The 19,886-nt window shown below is 41.7% G+C and overlaps 1 protein-coding gene across 1 annotated transcript in view; it reads left to right on the forward strand.

Annotated features, from left to right (window-relative positions):
- The window catches only part of Epha4 (EPH receptor A4), a 140,369-nt gene extending 123,969 nt beyond the window's left edge, over window positions 1-16,400 (forward strand). Inside the window, exons 12-18 of the mRNA XM_055616634.1 lie at window positions 487-548; window positions 999-1,208; window positions 3,028-3,177; window positions 6,496-6,689; window positions 9,321-9,476; window positions 9,809-10,756; window positions 13,886-16,400. Of these exons, the coding sequence (XP_055472609.1) occupies window positions 487-548; window positions 999-1,208; window positions 3,028-3,177; window positions 6,496-6,689; window positions 9,321-9,476; window positions 9,809-9,923 (887 nt within the window). The 3' untranslated portion in view covers window positions 9,924-10,756; window positions 13,886-16,400. The remainder of the gene's footprint in view (window positions 1-486; window positions 549-998; window positions 1,209-3,027; window positions 3,178-6,495; window positions 6,690-9,320; window positions 9,477-9,808; window positions 10,757-13,885) is intronic.
- Window positions 16,401-19,886: the final 3,486 nt, after the last annotated feature.

Genomic DNA, 19,886 nt, shown 5'->3' on the forward strand with positions numbered 1-19,886 from the left:
TGTTAACTGCAGCCTAAGGAAACTTGAGTTTCTCTACATAAAGAAGACACTTTTTCTCTCCACAGACTTCAGCATCACACAAGTTGCTCTTCTGGGGATAAAAATCAATGAATTATTCTAAAGTTGTTTTCTCTTTATTTTTTTCTCCTTGCATTTCAACAGGCCTGCTCATTTATCATTTCCCCCTGTTGTTTAAGTGAGCAATTAGCCATTCATGTGGTCCCTGGGTACCAGAGGCCACTTTTGTTAAGGACCCTGTCAACAAGCCGTCCGAAGGGTTAACCTTCCAGATGGAATTTAAGCCTACTTGTCCTTTGAATATTTCATTCCTAGCTTCCCACAGCTGAGGCATAAGCTCGGCTTGTTTTAATTAAATTAGATCACACAAGACAGGTGTCTTGGCAGTAAAATTTTGCACAGCCCATTTTTATCTCATTAACTGCACTGCTCATTGAGGGCTTTTGTTTTCTCTTTTGGAAACTCTAGGTAAACCAGTAATGATCATAACGGAATACATGGAAAACGGCTCCTTGGATGCTTTCCTCAGGGTACGTGTCTACTTTCTATTGAGCCACGGAATCCTAGTATCCAGCCACTTGACAGATTCCTTGTATACATTCTGTTCAGTTGCATTCATGGGATTTTTTCCAGTAGGGTTCAGGAAGAGGAGGAATGGAATCTGATGTGATTCTTATGACTATTGAATAATCCATGGGCAATGGGGGTAGCATTTGATTTATTCTCACACCGTGGAGCTCTTTGAGCCTTAGATTCATTACGCTTGGACAATTTCCATCTATCACAGGAAGCCAGCCTGGCTCGTTGAGTATACTCTACTCGTGAATTAGTGACTTTGCTCCGAAAGGCCCGGAAATAATGCTGAGTTTCATTGCACGCCGGATACAGATATTCAAAAAGAACCCAGTAATAAATGCTTGGTGATAATTGATTTGGCCTAATGCTAATGGGACTGTTGTTCCCACTCTCTTCCTACTCAGAAGAATGATGGGCGATTTACAGTCATTCAGCTGGTGGGCATGCTCCGTGGCATTGGCTCTGGGATGAAGTATTTATCTGACATGAGCTATGTGCATCGAGACCTGGCTGCCAGGAACATCCTGGTAAACAGCAACTTGGTCTGCAAGGTGTCTGATTTTGGCATGTCCAGGGTGCTTGAAGATGATCCTGAAGCAGCCTATACTACCAGGGTAAGGACCATTTCCCATGTCACAGGCATGCCATCCGCTCTGAAACTAATCTTCTCTTGTCATCATGATGTTGGAACTCTTCCTAGATTTTTTTTTCCTTCAAGTTTACTTATCCTTCCAGCCCTCTCCATATTTCTGAATTCATTTTTTTAACCACGCTTAAAAAAAAAATGGATTTGAAGCCAACTGTAATGGGTAACCATTTTATGGAGCCACAAATTACTAGCAAAATGAATTCTCTTTCTGCTAAATTTTCTTGGACAAAGTAAAGTGCTCATGAACGATGAGAGGGTGTCTTTAAAATTGAGCCAAATCAGAAGCCACCATCAAGGTCAATTTACTCAACAAATGATACATTATTATGAAAATCTGGAGATTGGGTGACTTACAATGTATGTACACACACACACACACACACACACACACACACACACATACTATATCACAAATCTATATCTATGCAATGCTAAAGTGCTCTTGATTTTCTGATTTTTTTTCTTCCTTCTCTACTCCTTTTCTTGTCTGAGCTTCTCTACTTGGTTCTTCTACATTCTTGGGGGTGGGCAAAATTTCTTGATCTTAATAAGCCAAAGCAATATTTCTCTAGTGAATTTGAGAATGTATGTACAGGATTTATAGAGCATTTCCCAATATCTAATGGCTTTCATTTTAGTACTGATAGATAAGCAGGGACTAGGACACAGTGAGGAATGCTCAGAGTAGGATCATAATGTATATTGTCTTAGGCTGACAATCAGAATATAATATTATAAATGCACAGTCCTCAAATGATTCCGATACCCATACGGGTCCTCTTCAAAATTCTGAGAATATCTTTGAGCTCAGAAGATCTTTTATTGTCGCTTCCAATGTTAAACGAGAGGAATAGTTACAGAGGCTTCTAGAAGGATACATGTACATAGATAAATCCCTTAGCAACAAACATACTTAAGGAAAGCATATGTGTCCATCTGTAGATAAGATGTATGAACATAACACACTGGGTTTTCACAGTGAACCACGGAACAGGAAAGTAATTCCAGGCAATTTATAAGGCGAGCTTAAATGACGGCTGACAGAACCTTGTCTGGATCTAAGTTCAAGTTTTTTTTCTCCAGGTAGAACATTAGGAAATTTGAAACTCAACTAAAAGTACATTTGAGGGTGTTTAGTGTAATTTAGTTTTGGTTTTGGGGGAAAAAAATCTTTTTCTGGGTGAAAGTTTGTTAACTTATCACTTTTGTGATTTTTTTTTTTAATAATTCAAATAATTGTCTTTTTTTTTTTTCATGAAAACATACTTAACTTTTTCTAAGGGCCTATTACCTTTTTAGGTATACTAAGTATGTCATGCTACATAAGGCTAGGAAGACAGGGTGGTGGGTAGAAGCGTCTATTTTTGCCTTCCTTTGTTCATTGTATCTGATGCCGTGTTAAGGCCTCACTGCCTTTGCAAGGCTGGATGGAAGAAATACAGGAAGAAGGCAAAACAAACGTAAGCTACATATCCTTTGATATGCCCCAAATAACATATGTATTTATGTAAAACCTGAGATTTCCTCTCTATAATGTTGCCCGAAGCAGCACTCAGAGAATAATTAGACAGATTACTCACTCACTTCCCTGTGGTTAACAAACACATATGAGAACGGCCCCAACCTGGAAGACTTTAGCTCATCTGAACAAGTCTGTTATTACTGAGAGCTACCTCGGGAATGCTGTTGTCTGGCTCGTCAACTAGTCACTGCATTCAGAGACAAAAACGGCTGGCACATCTGTGAGAAAGTTAGGAGGTGACTAATAGCTGACGTGTTCACAGGGTGGCAAGATCCCTATCCGGTGGACCGCGCCAGAAGCAATTGCCTATCGTAAATTTACCTCAGCCAGTGACGTCTGGAGCTACGGAATCGTTATGTGGGAAGTGATGTCTTACGGAGAGAGACCGTACTGGGATATGTCCAATCAAGACGTGAGTTTTTCTTTTACCCTGAGCTTCAGGAAGTTCTGTATTACCGTATGATTAAGTGAGCATTAGGATTGATAGGATACATTAAAGTCAATATTCTTAATATAAATGACTATATCTAGTAGCCACGTTTCACATCATAACCCAACAGTGAGTTGATTTCAAGACCAAAAAAATTAAAGTGTTTCCATGGTTTAGTGTAAGGGGGGAAATAGATCCGAGGATTTATAGATAAACAATGCGAAGATTGAGGAAACAAATTTCGCATGTGGTAAACTGACGCAAAAGTGTTGTTGCAAGAAATCTAGTGGTTGTTTTAAAGCTGGTATAGTTGTAATTAGACCTTGGCCCTCAAGGACTCTTAAATAAAGCTTCACTAAATGACCCTTTGTAAATTATGCACATCCCTTTAAACGTACCATCTGGACTAGCTCGTGAGGGAGTATCTACGACGCACGCAATTTCAGAGACGCATTCAATAATGACACTAATAAGATTCTGGGCTAATAGAATTTAATTACAGACATCTCCAGTGAGGAAAGAAAAAACAAATGGAAAACACAGTAAGTCCCAGATTGGGGATTTTCTAGAACATGTTTTAGTTAATTCTGGAAAAATTTTTAGGGTTAGAAATAAAGTGACCCCACCGCAATACCATTCAAACTTTACTGATTTTTCATTAATGGTAAGACATTATAGAAGAGTGTTTACAATATAGTTATCTATTAAAATGATGCTTTGAGAGTATCATGCTCTGCCATAAACTGAGCTAGCTTAGCACTTAAAATTATATTTAGTAAAGCTTTCCTTTTAAAACTTGGTTCTCTTGTGGAGGCTTGCCTCATCCGCCTAATACAACAGGAAATTACAAAACCCTCACAGTAAAAGGGCCAAGGTGCACTCGAATAGAACACAGGTTCCTCTGAGTGGAAGAGTTGGTGGTCAGAGCAGCAATAGGGAAAGCCAGGCATGCACAGCCAAGTGGGGGAGGGGGCGAGCTCTCTGCTGTGCCTAGCCAGTTTAAAAAAAAGAAAGCATGAGTGATAGGCCATCGCAAGATAGAAAAAGACTGGGGGTGAGTGCCATGTAGTCCATTGTTGGAAGGGACTGTAGACGCCTTCAAGAATGCATACTCTTTCAGCGGTGTATGCATCCAGTGCCTCAGAGAGACAGAGGTAACATGAACGAGCATGGCGTGCATGAACTCCCAGACTGAGTTACGTGGCAGTAAGCTTCCTTTATTTCAGTTGAGAGTCCTAGCTAAGTGGGTGTCTATGAAAGAACAATATTCCTGCCCTACCTGTTCTCAGACTCAATGATTTTGACAGAAAGCAATTTGGTTGTTCTATACTTTTCGTTTGGGCAGTTTCGAGGCCATTTCTTGCTCACAAATAGTATCGATATATCATTCATATGTTTGTCTCTGGATTTGGGGACCAGTGGGAATCATCAGGACTTGTAAGTGAAATCATGGGGCATATAGCAAATAGAATTGCAATACTGGGGAAAATACACCAAACTTAGTACTCTGAAAAAAGAAATTGTCTTTTGCTCCCCTACTCGGAAGACTCAGCATTGAGCTGAAAAACATGCTTTTTGTTGTTGTTTTTGTTTGTTGTTGTTTGTTTGTTTTTTAAGACAAGGTTTCTTGGTGTAGCCCCTTGTGTCCTGGAACTTATTCTGTAGAACAGGATAGCCTTGAACTCAATAGAGATTCACCTACCTCTGCCTCCCGAGTGCTGGGATTAAATGCGTGCTCCACCACCACTAACTTTTTTTTTTTTTTTTTTTTAAAAAAAAAAAACCTAAAAGCTATCATTCCAGTTGGTCATGGGTAGGGAGCCTGGGAGAGAGCATTCATCAATTTGAGTTCTCCAGCCACCAGCCCAGTGCTATTTGGGTTCTCTCCAATGGAGAATGCTTTCATCAACTCCAAAATCAATACCATGTACTTGGAAAAACACAAGGTTCAAACCGACCTAATGTGCTTTTCAAAATTAAATTCAATGAGGTAGAGACATCTGCTTTAGAAGGAAAAGCAGATAATTCAGATGCAATAAGATATTGAAAAATACTTGGGAGATGGTCCTCCATCAAATAGTCCTTCTGCTGCTAGTGGAAGCAGTGCACTGGTTAAGCAGAAAGCGGTCACATTTCTGCCTAGAATCTAGATCCACTCAAACTGGCTATGTTCTGACATAGGCCAGTTTCTCAGCAGTCAGTAGCCCCTGTGGGATACATCCAGTGTGGTTACAGGATGGCTGCAGTATTTTCTCTTTTTTGACAGCAATCATTTGGGTAGAGGCAAAGAAAACAACAAATAAAAGGCTTAAGTATCAAACAAAGCTGCTTTTGATATCTGAGGTCGCTCGTAAACAAGGCTGATGAGTAAGAAGCAGTAGGAAGTAGTTCCCCCTCTTTGAACATGGCAAGGATCCGCCAAATCAGCTCTATAGGGTTCATTTCCCAATGGGGAAGGGATTTGGTGGAGGGGGAAGCCATTGAGAAAGTAGTATGAGCCAAGCATGGTAGCTGAGACAGGAGGATGGAGAGTGGGAGGCCAGCCATCTGAATTATATTGTTAGATCCTCTCTCAGAAAACAAGAGATAAAGAAAAAAAGAAAGAAAACCAATGTGCTAGTGGTGAAGGCAGGGTATAGTGATTCCTTTATCTAAAATTAGGCAGGAAGACAAACCACCCGAATGACCTTGAGCAGGAAGACAATAGACCTCTACCACTGAAACTTCCTTTTGTGTGTAAGGATCCCCTTGTAATATGAATGTATTAAAATATATATATATTTTTTAAAGAATTGACTTATTAACACTTGAATAGAGTTAATCAGCAGCGGACTGTAGCCAAGACAGAGACTGAGTTGATGTATAAGGGTGTGAACCTGCTGAAAAAAATGGCTAGGTGTCTGGAAGTGGACACAGATGCTGACACAGTAGCCCCATAGTCCCCTGAGTGAGGGGCCACAGGGCTAAAGTGATGCCTAGGGACTTCAGTTAGGAATTACTTGGTACCAGGTCACTTTTCCTGGGGCGTGTAGGTGTGCTGATGCCAACTTGCAGGGTGCAGACAGGACCCTGTGATGTTGGAGGGCTGTCACCAGAGCTGTGACACCATGCTGTGATCTAATTGGCTTCTAACCACTTTGGAATATCAATGCCTCTTTACTTCTGAGTTTCTGATTGGCATCACTTCCACTTAACAGCTGGCTTCTGTCCCCTGTTGCCAGCAATACCTAGCTTAGGAATTGGAGCTGTGCCCATGCCGAAGCTGCTGGCTGTTTACCACATCTCCCTGTTGTCTTCTAGGTGATTAAAGCCATTGAGGAAGGCTACCGGCTACCCCCACCCATGGACTGCCCCATTGCCCTCCATCAGTTAATGCTGGACTGCTGGCAAAAAGAGAGAAGCGACAGGCCTAAATTTGGGCAGATTGTCAACATGTTGGACAAACTCATCCGCAATCCCAACAGCCTGAAGAGGACAGGGCCGGAGAGTTCCAGGTTTGCCTTGCTTGCTAATAGTGATATATGGGGGACTACATCATTTGTGACAGGCGAGTGTGGTGCATCCTGCATCCTAATTCCTGCCTTTGCATAGTCACGGGCCACCTCCAAGCTCTGCAACAGGGTGGCTTCTTTAATTACTCTGAGTCAGAGGAAGCCGATTGGTCTGAAAAACATAAGGGTCCCAAGGCCGTTGTTCACTAGGAAGCCCCCTTTAAAGAATGGGCCTTACTGTCAACAGATTCAGGACACCTAGACATCAGACTCCACTGATGTAGATGAGGGCAGAAAGGCCTTTTGGTTAGACTGTTAACAAGTGAAAAATGCTAAGACTCGGGCCTGTATCAAATGAGACTCCCACTCGGCTTCAAATCTGAGCTTCTCAAAGCTGTCTCTCTTGTTGTGACCCTGACTTAAAAATAGAGAATCTTTTCCATGTTAGGATGTCCAAGGCCTTCTGGTTTTGCAGACCCTCTGAAGTTCTGTTCAGAACATCCTGGAAGAAAAAGAATATATTTGCTATTATAACGCAAGAGAGACTCGAGTAGGTAGCAGAGAAACCTTCTGTGTCTGTGCTTCTAAATCCCTGCTGATGGCCATGGCACAAAAAGGATGCTCATCCAGTGTGGCTGAAATTCACATCTTAGGCTGGGACCTTCTGTGGCTTTATTAACTGACAAAAGATATCTACTGCTGTGTTGGGGCTTTGTTGTTTGTTTGTCCTATTCTTGGAAAGGCTAAAATGGCTCCCGAGCCCCCTCTCTAGGGATGGCCATTTTCTTCAATTCCCGGGGTGAATCTCCCCTACCTTGTTTTCAGCTGTGTTCTTTTTTGGGGGAGGGTATTTGTATAAGGCTAATTTGATTTTTTTTTTGTTTTGTTTTTTTGGGTTTTTTTTGTTTGTTTTTTGTTTTGTTTTGTTTTTAGTATTTGGTACTTCTCTTAGCATTTAAAAAACTATTAAGAGCCCTTCAGCCTCTAATATCATATAATGTCCATTTTGCACCAAAGCCAAGAACAGACTGAGTTATAGTGTGTGTTTTTCTCTGGACTTCTTGATCGTAGTACTTAAATAATGCTTGTCACTATTGCTGATAATAGAATATAATGAAATACGGGACATGATTTGACACGAAGTTAGGGAAAATGTGGTGTTGTACAAAGAAAATGAGGACTTCAGGGCGAGCTTGGCAATAACTGACATCCAGTGTAGATATTTCCACCCTGAGGTTATTCTGACTTTGTCAGGCACTTAGAGCTCTGTTCATGAGCTTATCCTGAAATTACAAATAAATACAAACAATTTGGTCTTTGTCTGACAAAGGCCGTTGTTCTATGTCCTACACTTAGTGACAAAAAATACAATTCTATGTGGTGATATTATCAACTCAAAATTAGGAGAATAATCAACCTTGATTATTTTTTATTGTAAACAAACTGAATTTTACTCAGAAAAATTAGACAACTGAAACAACAAGATACAGAAGAAAAGTCAGAGAGGCAAATTCTTTGAACATAGTTGATTGGTGTAAAGTAAATTTTTGTTAAAAATTTATGTAAAAATGGCGATAATGCAAATCAAAACAACTTAGGTAAAAATGGGAGCTTTTGAAGGATTGGATTAATTCTGTATTAAAAAAACAAATATAGGCATTACAATAACTTCCTTCTGTTATTTTTTTTTTAAATAAGAAAAAAATTTGTCTTAATCGTGGAAATTATTCCAACTTAAATGCATGTGTGTACAATCATTGTTTCAGGCTAAAATGTTAAAATCAGACACAGACTTTCTGTGGTTTTGAGGGAAAAGAGAAGTTTAAGAAAACCGTGTTTCTCTGCAGAAAATTACAGTAAGGGTGTTATAAAATGCCTTCCTGAAGGTCTAACCTGTAGTGGCCAGATAGAAAGACAGAGATGACTTAGACTTTCATGGATGGGCGGTTCCTTGTGTATCTCTATCGTGAGGAAAGGTGGAGGTAGTCTGTCTTGACTATCAATCTGATAGCAAACGCCTTCCTTGAGACGACAGATTACGAACTGAGTTAATAAGAAGTGCTTTGACTTCATTGGCATTATTGGCCGAGGAGTCTGAAGAGCACATACCCCAATCCAAAGAGCAACCAAAGTTCTTTCTGCTGGTCTTGGCACCTGTGTTGGTCAGGCGAGGGTTGATGAGAGGGTGGTTTAACTCCCATCGGCCCAGGTTTGTGTACTGAGCATGTCTGCAGACCCAGCTGAGAGCGTGCTGGGCTTGTGCCCTCACAGCTTGCTCTCAGCTCGCGTCAAGACTGGCAGCTTGCAAGCTCCCAATTTTCCTCCCCTGTGCTTCATGGGGGTTTCCAGAGTTGTTGAACTATTGTATTTGGTCCTGATTTAAAATATATATATATATATTCTTTCTCCGAAGACTGTACAAGTTTTAGTCGCGAGGGCTACCCCGTCCTCTACCAAGTTAGGATGGCCAAGGACCTGCTGTGGGGCGCAGTGCCCTCAGTGGTCAGCCTACAATGTGGGGGTGGGGAAACAGGTTAGTTTCGTGTGACAGTTGTTTACTTAAATCTTTGATTGGCCTTTTGTTTACCTAGCCTGTCCTTAACTCAGTCTGACTTGTTCTCATTCTCCTTTCAGACCAAACACTGCCTTGCTGGATCCCAGCTCCCCTGAGTTCTCTGCCGTGGTATCGGTGGGCGACTGGCTGCAGGCAATCAAAATGGACCGGTACAAGGATAACTTCACAGCCGCCGGGTACACCACGCTAGAAGCCGTGGTTCACGTGAACCAGGAGTAAGTACTCAGCGATGTAACACCAAAGGGTAAATCTAGATTTCATAGTATTTTCCTGTTTTGCTTTTGAGCCTCATAATCATTCCCTACTCATTAAACAATTAAAGAAAGAAAGAAACCTGGAATGCCTCTCATTTTGATTGAGTATAATTTTATACGACCTCTGTAGTGCGTGCCTTGTATCGGATTGCTTAGTGAAACATTTACGCACCTGCCTTGTACTGTATTAATCGTGGCTGATTCAAATGTATGTCTGCATGAAGCCTTGAGGAGGATTGTTCTCTGCACCCGCCTATGACTTTCTCTCCCTCTCTCTTGGCCTCCCCCTGCAGCGACCTGGCGAGAATTGGCATCGCCGCAATCACGCACCAGAATAAGATTTTGAGCAGCGTGCAGGCGATGCGAACCCAGATGCAGCAGCTGCACGGCAGGATGGTTCCGGTCTGAGCCAGCACTGAAGAGACTCAAAACTCTTGAATAGTTTACCTCATCCATGCACTTTAATTGAAGAACTGCACTTTTTTTACTTCGTCTTCGCCCTCTGAAATTAAAAGGAAAAAAACAAAACAGAAACAGAAGTTATCTGCAGCGTTGCTTGGTGTACGAGATTGCTGAAACCGCGGAGCTTGTATGAATGACCTTGATTGGTAATCGGAATTAAACCCGGAGCCAGTAACTTCTCAGAACAACTCTGCCATCGCTGGTGTGTAAAATACATGTACTTATATACATAAAACTCTGCCTCTGAGTTCCGATGCTGTATTTCCCGTCAGATACCCAGTTTTTAAAGTCACCCTAATCTTCTCTCTGTCTGGAATTTTCAACCGAAGGATTTCCTCTGTGGCACCAAGTACAGTCATCACCCCTCTTGGAAGGAAGACCGACCGCTTTGCCCCAGGAGCATTGATTGTCAAAGGACTCAGTGGTGGCTGTCAGGGCTTGGTTTATACCACAGAATAAAATCCAGGTGAGAGCCACGTGGACCATCCATGCTGCCTCTTCAGTGCCCAGGACACTTGGATTTTTATGACATGGGGGCAGGGAGGGGCCTAGAAAGAAAAGGAGAATGGATTTTTAAAAAATACAAACTCCCAAGCCCTATTACTTCTAACTGGACAAATGAGGTCTCTCTCTGGGCCTGAGGCTGTGCCATATAAAGTCTTATTTGGAAATGCTACAAACTTACCATGACTACCTTATGGATAGTGGGCTGTGACAATCCTGTGTGTGGAATTTTCACAAACACACCCCTCTAAAAAGGCAACTCCCAAATATACAAGGTAAGCTAATAAACAATGACTTTCTGGTAAAATATCACACACACACACACACACACACACACACACACACACACATACAACTTGATTCCTTTTGAAACAGTGAAAAGCATCATGTCAGGTGCTGGGTTGTGTGTGATTTCAGTTCTCTTCTGATAGGAGGAGGCACCAAAACCAATATAGTTGTGTTATTCTTCAAGAAATAGGAAAAATCACTTGAAGTTAAGTCAGTGTCATGCTGATGGATCCTAAACTCCCCGCTGGCTGCAGTAACCTCAAGAAGGCTCTCCTTGACCTTTGATGCCTGTTAACATCTGGAAGTCAGATGTAGTGTTAGGAGCCTTTCTACCTACTGAATTGTGCACCCCATCTTCTGGGGGGAGACACTCAAATAAGGAAGCATGTGTCTTATCCCCATAACCCCTATACCAGACCAGCTTGACCCTGGAGGATTCATCAGCTTGTCAGTGGTGAGACTGAGGGTATCTCTGACTTCCTCGTTACCAGAAAATGACCTGCTAAAAAGGCACTTTTCATCTCTAGTTCCATTAGCAGCATCCGATGCCTCCTCTATTTTATCTTCTAGAACTGAACTTTCTTCATGAAACAGGTATATTATATGATAGTTCATTCCTAGCTGCAAAAGCCCTAACTTTGCACGAGGATTATTTCAGTTTTATCACTTTTAACCAAGAGGTTGGGTGAGTTAAATGACCTCCTTTTTTTTTTTCCTCATTTTTTTTTCCTGAAAACTATTTCTTATAGAGTAAGTAATGCTAAATTTGATGCTGTCAAATTATGACAGTTTAGTAAAAACTTTTTTTACAGTTATCAGTTGTAAAAAGCTTTTCTGTTGCCAAGGAATATGATTTTTTTTTAAAGTACTCTACCAATTTTTGTTTTCTCTCCTGTTGCTGCAGCCTAGGAGTTTTTTATTTTGATGCTAAAAGTTGACAATTGTGGGTAGGGTTCTGCATTTTTTATTTTGCTTGTTTTGTTTTACAAATATAGTTTTGTTTAAGAAGCTGTGGAAATTTGGGGGGGTGCGTTCTTCTTTTGTTTGTTACTTTATTGTGTGTGTGTGTGTGTGTGTGCAGGCATATACATATGTGGCATGTGTCTGGAGGTTAGAGGACAACATTCACAAGTCAGTTCTACATGTGGGTCCCAGGGATTGAACTCAGGTCATTAGGCTTGGCAACAGGGACTCTTATCCACTGAACCATATCACTGGTCCACGTGCTTTGTTTTTAACCTCTGCAGTCCTAATAATGAAGCATTATGGAATTATGCATTAAGTGAAAAAAGAATATTACGTGGCAACCAGCACTGAATGATTAAAAGATTTCCTTTTTTTAAGTCACCAACTTGAGGCTTGACATGTTTTTCTAAACACAGAATGTGTTCAAAGCACAACTTCACTAAGGTATTCTAACAAGTGAACATATAACATTGCTATTCTGTGGCGGTTATCTCTGCAAATGGAAGAATACGGAAGTTTACATCATGCAAAGGCCACCTTAGCCTGGTGTTAGAGCCAAGGCCAATGGAAAGGCCAAAAAAGGATGTTCCAAGTGTCTGTAATAATACCCAAGAAGCAGTAAAAGTGTTTACCGCCTCCTGAAGCCTTAGCAGCGAGCCCTGAGAACAATGGGAAAGCCACACTCTTTCCCAGGGCTCAGAGCCAGACTCTGGCATCCAGACAACTCTGGAGTCTAAAGCCAACCGAAACGTTGACACTGGAAGCTCGCCCCACTTTGCTTCCTAACTCAGTTCCTCCACCTGTAAATTAGAGAGATAATGATACATTCATAATAATAGCTTTCCAGCCTTGGTGGTGTGCGCATGTGAGAAGTGCTCTTGCAGAGAGCGCCAAGGGGAACAGCTGCTCTCTCCCACCTCATCCAGGACCACCGAGCATTCTCTGCAGGGGGCCCAGGGGGATCAAAAGGCAGCTCAGGTGCAGAGGACCAGGCAAATGAAGGCTCTTCATGTTGGTTTGTGGGAGACTGGGATGAAATGTGTGTGTTATCACTATTAAAGGACAGCCATGAAGATAGTTGCACTTCCTGTGATGGACTCAAAAGAGCAGCACGTTTGTGTATTGAGATATATTGCATTCTATTATTTTGTGTCTTAAGGCCTTTCCTAGACCAGCTGCTTAAATTCTAGAACTCTCTTAATAATAAACAAACACTCTGGACTCTCACTCTGACATTAACTAGATGGTCCTTTTCTCTTCATCTTCACCTAAGCAAGCCCCCACAATGTCCCCTTGGGACTGTGAATATATTTACACAAAAGGTATTAATATTTCCAGATCAAATGATAAGTGGGTTAGCAGGCTGAAGGGGGCAGATGCAGCAAGAGAACTTCCGTGAAACTTTGCCTGTTTATATGGCATGATTGCACATTGACGTTTTGAGGTCATGCCCCTTGTCCTTCACAATAGTATATGTGTGCCTTATGAAACCTGTCTATGGTCGGGTTTCAAAACCTACATTTGATGGATTTACTCTCTCCCAGAATGGAAAGATTATAAAGCATGTCAGAGATTCTTTCTTTCCCTTTTTTTTTTTTTTTTCCTTTTAGTTTTTGTTTATGAGACAGGCTCTCACCATGTAGCCTGCTCTGGCCTGAAACTTGTTATGTAGACAAGGCTAGCTTTAACCTCAGAGATTCATGTGCTTCTGTCTGCTGAGAGCTGGAATTAAAAGTTTGTGCCACTATGACTAGCTCTCTCTTTCTTTTTTTTTTTTTTTTAATAATCATTTGAATAACCAGATGGTGGTGGCACACACCTTTATTCCCAGAGTTCAGGGGTCAGAGGCAGGTTAGGAGTTCAAGGCCAGCCAGGGTTACCTAATGAGACCCTGTCTCAAATAACAACAACAACAATAATAATGGTTTGGATAATGATAAACAGCCTCTGTGTTGGCAAGTGAGATGTTCTTTCTAGTCTGTACTTAATGTACATATTGATGGGATTCAGTATGCACTGAGCCTTGTCACTATCTGTGAACCCAAAATGTTGTGTGTCCTGTTTCTGTTGATATTAGCCTGACTTATAACTGATTCATAGACTGCTGGCTGTAATACTGGCTGACGTTTTCGTCTCTCTTTTCTCTACAGGGAATAGATTCTGCTATCTCAGCCCCACAGCCCTTCCTGTTGGTTACAAAGCCCTTGGAAGAAAACAGAACACACCCTCCTCCGTTCCCCCTGAATGTTTTTCTTTGGCTTCTCTTCTGCCACTTTTGAGGGCAAAGACACAACGAAGCACCTGTTCCCAAAAAGCAGAAGACGTGTTTCAAGTCCCCCTCGCCCAGGAAAACAGCAACATCCAGCTTTGGCATCTGTTCTCCCAGCTCCACTGAGGAATGTACTGTCTCAAGGCACCAGCTCTGCAGAGCCCTCGCTCCCAAACTCCTTGTGGTTTTATTTATACGTATTTCCATACTTCATTCCTGTACGCTACTGCTGCATCCGTGTGACAGCAAGTGACCAAATGTTACAGGTTTTCTTATGGACGCCAGGTCAGGCGCCACCACACAGAACAAAGCCAGTTCCGCAAGCTGCCTACGATACGCATTGCTGAAGTAACATTTTACCCAGGGTGTACCATTGCAGTGATATAAATATATTTTTTTTCCTAGACTAAAATATGACATGAATATCTCTTTTGATGTGTGTACATAGGTGTGAGTGTGTGTGTGCGCGTGCGTACGTGTGTGTGTGTGTGTGTGTGTGTGCGCGTGCGCGCGTGCACGCACGCCTGCGTGCGTTTGTGTGTGTGTAACCTCATGCTTAGAACTGCCTGTGAATGTTGTGGAATGCTAGACCTGGAGAATTCTGGTTTATTACCAGTTCAGAGATAAAGAGCCACATGATAGATGAGGTCTGGGGACCATGGCCGCCCCCTTGGGAAGACAGCTTGAAAATGCTACATGTTCTTTTATCTGTAAATGTAATGTAGCTGTCCCGCTCACCCTGAGAAGCGATTCTACAGCTCTGGACAGATGTTTTTTTTTTGCCTTGGTGGTGGAGGGAGTTTTGGATATAAGCCTGAGATTCACCAGTTCCACAATGGAGAGAGAAGGGAATGGAATCCGTGCAGTGACCCCAGATGGAGTACAAGTCGCCTTTGTTCCCCTGCATAAATGAACCTGATGAATGCACCCAGATATATGCAATTCCTATACTTCTGGAGATGAACTTAGATATGTGTGTCAGCCTTGAGATGGTGTGTCTGGAGTAATACTCTGTTCCCCAGTGTCACAGAAAAAATGCGTACATGCCAGCGGCTCTTGAGGTTAATGTAGTTGGGATGATGTGGCCTCTAGCAATTCCAGGTTCCCCAATTACGAATGGAAAGTTCTCCGGTAATTAATATGCAGCTAACTCCTTTTGCCCTCGGAAAATGCATCAGTCTTCTAAGAATCTTGAGTTCTGGTGTATGAAGATTCAGTATTGACAGGATACATATACCAAACTCCAGCCAGCATACTGCCATTTGACTTAACCTGAGTGGCTGCCTTGCTTATTCTGAGCTACGGTTGCAGAGACTGTGGCCATTTATATAAGCTCTAACATCAAATCAGGGAAAAAAAAATGGGGGACAAAAGATTCTGAACCATATATTGTTGAATAAGTAGAGAAAATCACCAATAAATATTTATTGCATTCTGACAGGGTGTGTGGCATTGTCTTCTCGTAACTGTGCCAGAGTGACAAGAGTTAATTCACCCCTTTTGGGGGAACCTTAATATATTTTTTAAGGGATGTGCCTATGTATTGATGCCTGAAAAATATGTGTAAAAAAACAAAAACAACAAAATGAGGTTGAATCTCTGAGAGGATCATTTTTCCCAGAGGTCAGGTGGGAAGAGGCCAATTTCTAGGTCTGGGTCTGGCCCAGCAGAAGGGCTGGCCTGGTGAGATAGAAAGCTAAATTCTATTCAGATCTACTAAGCAGCTTCAAGCTGATCCCTGCACCAAACCAAGTTGTTTCACCGTGTGTCTGCAGGCTCTGAGTTATTTTTGGCAATCTTATAAATGAAATGTTCTGGTGTGTTTAAAGAGTGGAAGAAAGGTTGTGTTCACAACACGATTGCTGTGTGCGTTCTGAGACCTCTTGTATTCATCTGTGAAGGGTACGTGTATTAATCCGTACACTCCTATAGCCTCAATTATTTGTCTGAAGACACTTAAATTTTGACCGGTAAAGGAAAGTTCTAGAAGCAATATTTTCACTCCTTTAGCATTGTCCAAATAACACCGAGTATTACTAAGTGCTGAAGAGTGCATTTATTTTGTATTACTCCAAGTCTGTTGGAATATGCAAGGACTGTGGTTATAATTAGAATGTATAAGGCATATTATAATTTAGTTCATTCTGGAAAAGACATTAACTGAACATCTCTCGGTTCGTACGTGTTCCAAATTTTGAGCAATCTTTTGAGTTAGCCATAGATTTTCTATTTTGTTTTTATTTGTCAAGGTATTTTTCTTCCCTTCATGAACTTTAGGTACACATAACTTATGTCATTTATTTATGGTCTTTTATACCTAGTTTGTAAAGTTGTAAAATAGCAAACTAAATGCAAAGAGTTTGCATTTGAAAGTAATAAAGTAGTTGCCGTATACAAACCCAAAATCTGGTTGTCTTTGTTCTATGTCATTTATCTTCTTCACTTTTGGGGACACATGCTAGGCAAGTGCTTTTCCAAAGAGCTAGACCCAACCTCTTTTTACTTTGAGCCAAGATCTTATCGTTGCCCAACCTGGCCTGATACTCATGTTATAGCCCGAGCTGACCTTGAACTTGCAATCCTTTGGCTTCTGCCTTCCTAGGAGCTGGGATTACCAGCTATGTACCGCTCTGCTTTCATTGTCTCTTTTCAATAATTTTCATTTGTATGGTATTGCTATATGATTTGTTTGTCCTTTAATTAAAGGACAAAGCAGAATCTTAGCTAATATCCTAATATTTGGAGGATTTCAAATATTTGACTACTTAATTAAAATATTTATTTGGTTTTCCTTTTTGTTTGACAAAGTATCTCAACATGTATGTAACCCCGGTTATCCTCAAATTTTCAGCCTCCTCCTGAGTTCAGGATAACGGGCATGTGTTGCCATGCCCAATGTACTAATGATTATTTTATTTGTACATGTTTATGGAGGACAGTGTGATTTTTTTTTTTCACTTATACAACGTTTGAAAAGACACTGACTTGCCATTGAGAATCATGCCTCAAACCAATCTGATTTTTGAGATTCCCTCCCTATTCCATTTTAAGACTGTTGATGTTGGAGTCCTGGCTCCCCTACTTACTAATTACATAGTGTAGAGTAAGGTTCTTGAATTCCCTGGGCTTGTCTCCTTGCTTGCAATAGTGTGGAGGAGCTATGGCAGTTCTCAGTTTGATGGCAACAATTTCTTGAGTAGCATCAGCCCTCTACTCTCATACATCTTTATTACTGGCCCAAGATGCGAAGCACCAGTTGTTTTGTTTTTGTATTTCATATGTTCCATCTCCTCTCTCCTCTCCCCTAGTCTCTCCCCACCTCACCTCAGAAAGAGCAGGCCTCTGAGTGACATAACAAGCTATCAATAAGACCAGGCACATACTATTACCTCAGGGCTGGACAGGCCAACCCAACAGAGGAGGAATAGGGTTTCACGCGTAGGTGAAAGAGACAGGGATAGTCCCTGCTTCCACTCTTAGGATTCCAAGAACAAGGTACTCAGATAATATTCAGAGGACCTAGATCAGACCCCTACAGTTCCCCTGACCTCATCGAGCCCCCATGAGTTCCCATCAATTGATTCTGTGAGCTGCAAACACCAGTTCTGCGCTTTGAATCAAGATCCATGGGTCCTGGCACTGAAGCCCAATAAGGTTCAAGACAATCCTCCACCCAAGCTATGAAATTATTGCTTTCACATGTGTACATATGTTTTGAAAGGGGAGTCCCATAAATGTCCTCAAATTCTAAATTGGTTTGGAGACACCAAACCATTAAAAACTAGTCTTCAGCCAGGCTTGGTGGCTCCTGCCTTTAATCCCAACACTCAGGGAGGCAGAGACGGGCAGATTGCTGTGAGTGAGAAAGCCAGCCTGCTCTACAAAGCTAGTCCAGGACTACCAAGGCACAAAAGGCTACACAGAGAAACTGTCTCAAAAAACAAACAGCAATCAACAACAACCAAAAAAACCAAAAAGTTAGTCTTCAGTTAAATGACTTTGTGACACTGTTTTATAAAATATCAGTTAGTAAAAATCTCTGTTCCCTGAAAACCAGACTCAAGTTCTTAACATCTGTCAATCAAAACCTTGGGCACAAGGGCTGATTTCAAAGAGCAAGAGGCTATTCTGCCTGATACGGATGCAACAAATCACCATGGCAACTCTTCCACGCACTGTGTGATGGGTCCAGTCCCTTCTTGATGGCCCCATGCTTGATTCGAAAACAAAGGTCACCACAGACGGGGAAGTAAATATGGATAATCATGTTGAGAGATCAATTTATTGGATTTCTACCTTCTCATCAGCTAGAATTCAACCACATGTTCCCATTGTAAGTGCTAGGACACTGGGAAATGTACTCTTATATGCATGGGGAAAGGAGCTGAAACTTGAGGAATGGACCAGTCTACCACAAGCACAGAAGGATGCACACGGAAGTGGGAGGGAAAACGTCTGTTGGGAGTGAGCTCACACATAGGCCTCTGAGTTTTACGTTTCCTCACAGGCACTTCTAAAGTTCATTTCCCAAATGAACTTGTGGGGAAGTTGAGCCATGCTGCACATTCTCACCCTTATCTCCTACGCTTCTCTAACGGCAACGCTCTTCAACACAGAAGTGCCTGCCTGGCAGTGTTTTCATGTCTTGACCATTCCATTACAGGGTGGAGGGTTCACAATTGAACCCTAACCTCTGGCTAGAGATTGGAAGAGTGTTTCCTCTTCAAAATAAAATATGCAGCTAGAATATGAAACCACACCAACCTGGATCTTCTAATTTCAGATGGGTAAGGCTTTAGAACCTTACCCTGTCTACAGAAGCATTGTTTTGGAGCCCACACTTCAGGCTTTCATTTATTTGAGTATTTCTGAACACAAATGTCTTATCAGACACGGTGTTAGGCTAGGTTTACATAATTCTCATAACAGTCCACAAACGTAAAACCAACGAAATGAATGTTTTTACCCTCCCCCATCAACAAGTGTGAACATTATATGTGGTGGCAAGATAGCTGATCCAGGGCCACCTTGCTGATACGTATTGAATTGGAAAATTAAACATAAGCAAAAAGCGTGCCCTTTGGGAGTTAGAGAACCCTTTCATGGGGGTCACCCAAGACCATCGGAAAACACAGAGATTTACATATGATTCATACACAGTTAAGAAGTAACAACAAAGATAATTTTATTGTTGGGGGTCACCACCACGTAAGGAACTGTATTAAAGGGTCGCAGCATTAGGAAGGTTGAGGACCGCTGATCTGAAAGTTGGGGGTTGGCTCTTCACCACCCTGACATACTTTATGAGGTAGCCAGATTTCTCCACCCAATCAGTGTATACTGTCAGGTGAGCACGCTCCACTGTTTGCGCAACAGTACCGACACAGTACTCTTAGCAGTGTATGCTCCGCTTTTTTTGCCTGGCCATTCTGTTCCCAGTTAGGCTATTTTTAACTGATTTGTCATCCTGTTTCTCTCTCTCTCGCCCTCCTCATTGAACAAATAATAATTTAAGTGCAATATTTATCTAAGACAGCGCTTTGTAAGAATGGATCTCTATTCCACTTTTTTTTTTTTTTTTTTTTTTTGCTAAAGCCTACTACAGCTAAGATACTGTCATCTGACATGGAGTCAGGGAAGGGTGGAAAGAGGTGGTGATTTTCCTTAATTACCATTTTCATGCTCTGAGCATAAAAGCCACAGGCAACACATCTCAAATGCCATTCTTCACTGCCTGTGACACGCCGAGGCTAGTCATTACCCAAACAGAAACACGAGATGGGTCCACTGACAACAGAAAAATTAACTGAGGCACAGGCAGAACATCGCCCAATAAGAGATTTTTATATGAACACCCTCCGCCAGCCAGTTCCCAGTTGTGT

Source organism: Psammomys obesus, unplaced genomic scaffold (assembly GCF_907164565.1).
Source record: "Psammomys obesus unplaced genomic scaffold, mPsaObe1.curated_primary_1811, whole genome shotgun sequence".
Taxonomy (NCBI): Eukaryota; Metazoa; Chordata; class Mammalia; order Rodentia; family Muridae; genus Psammomys; species Psammomys obesus.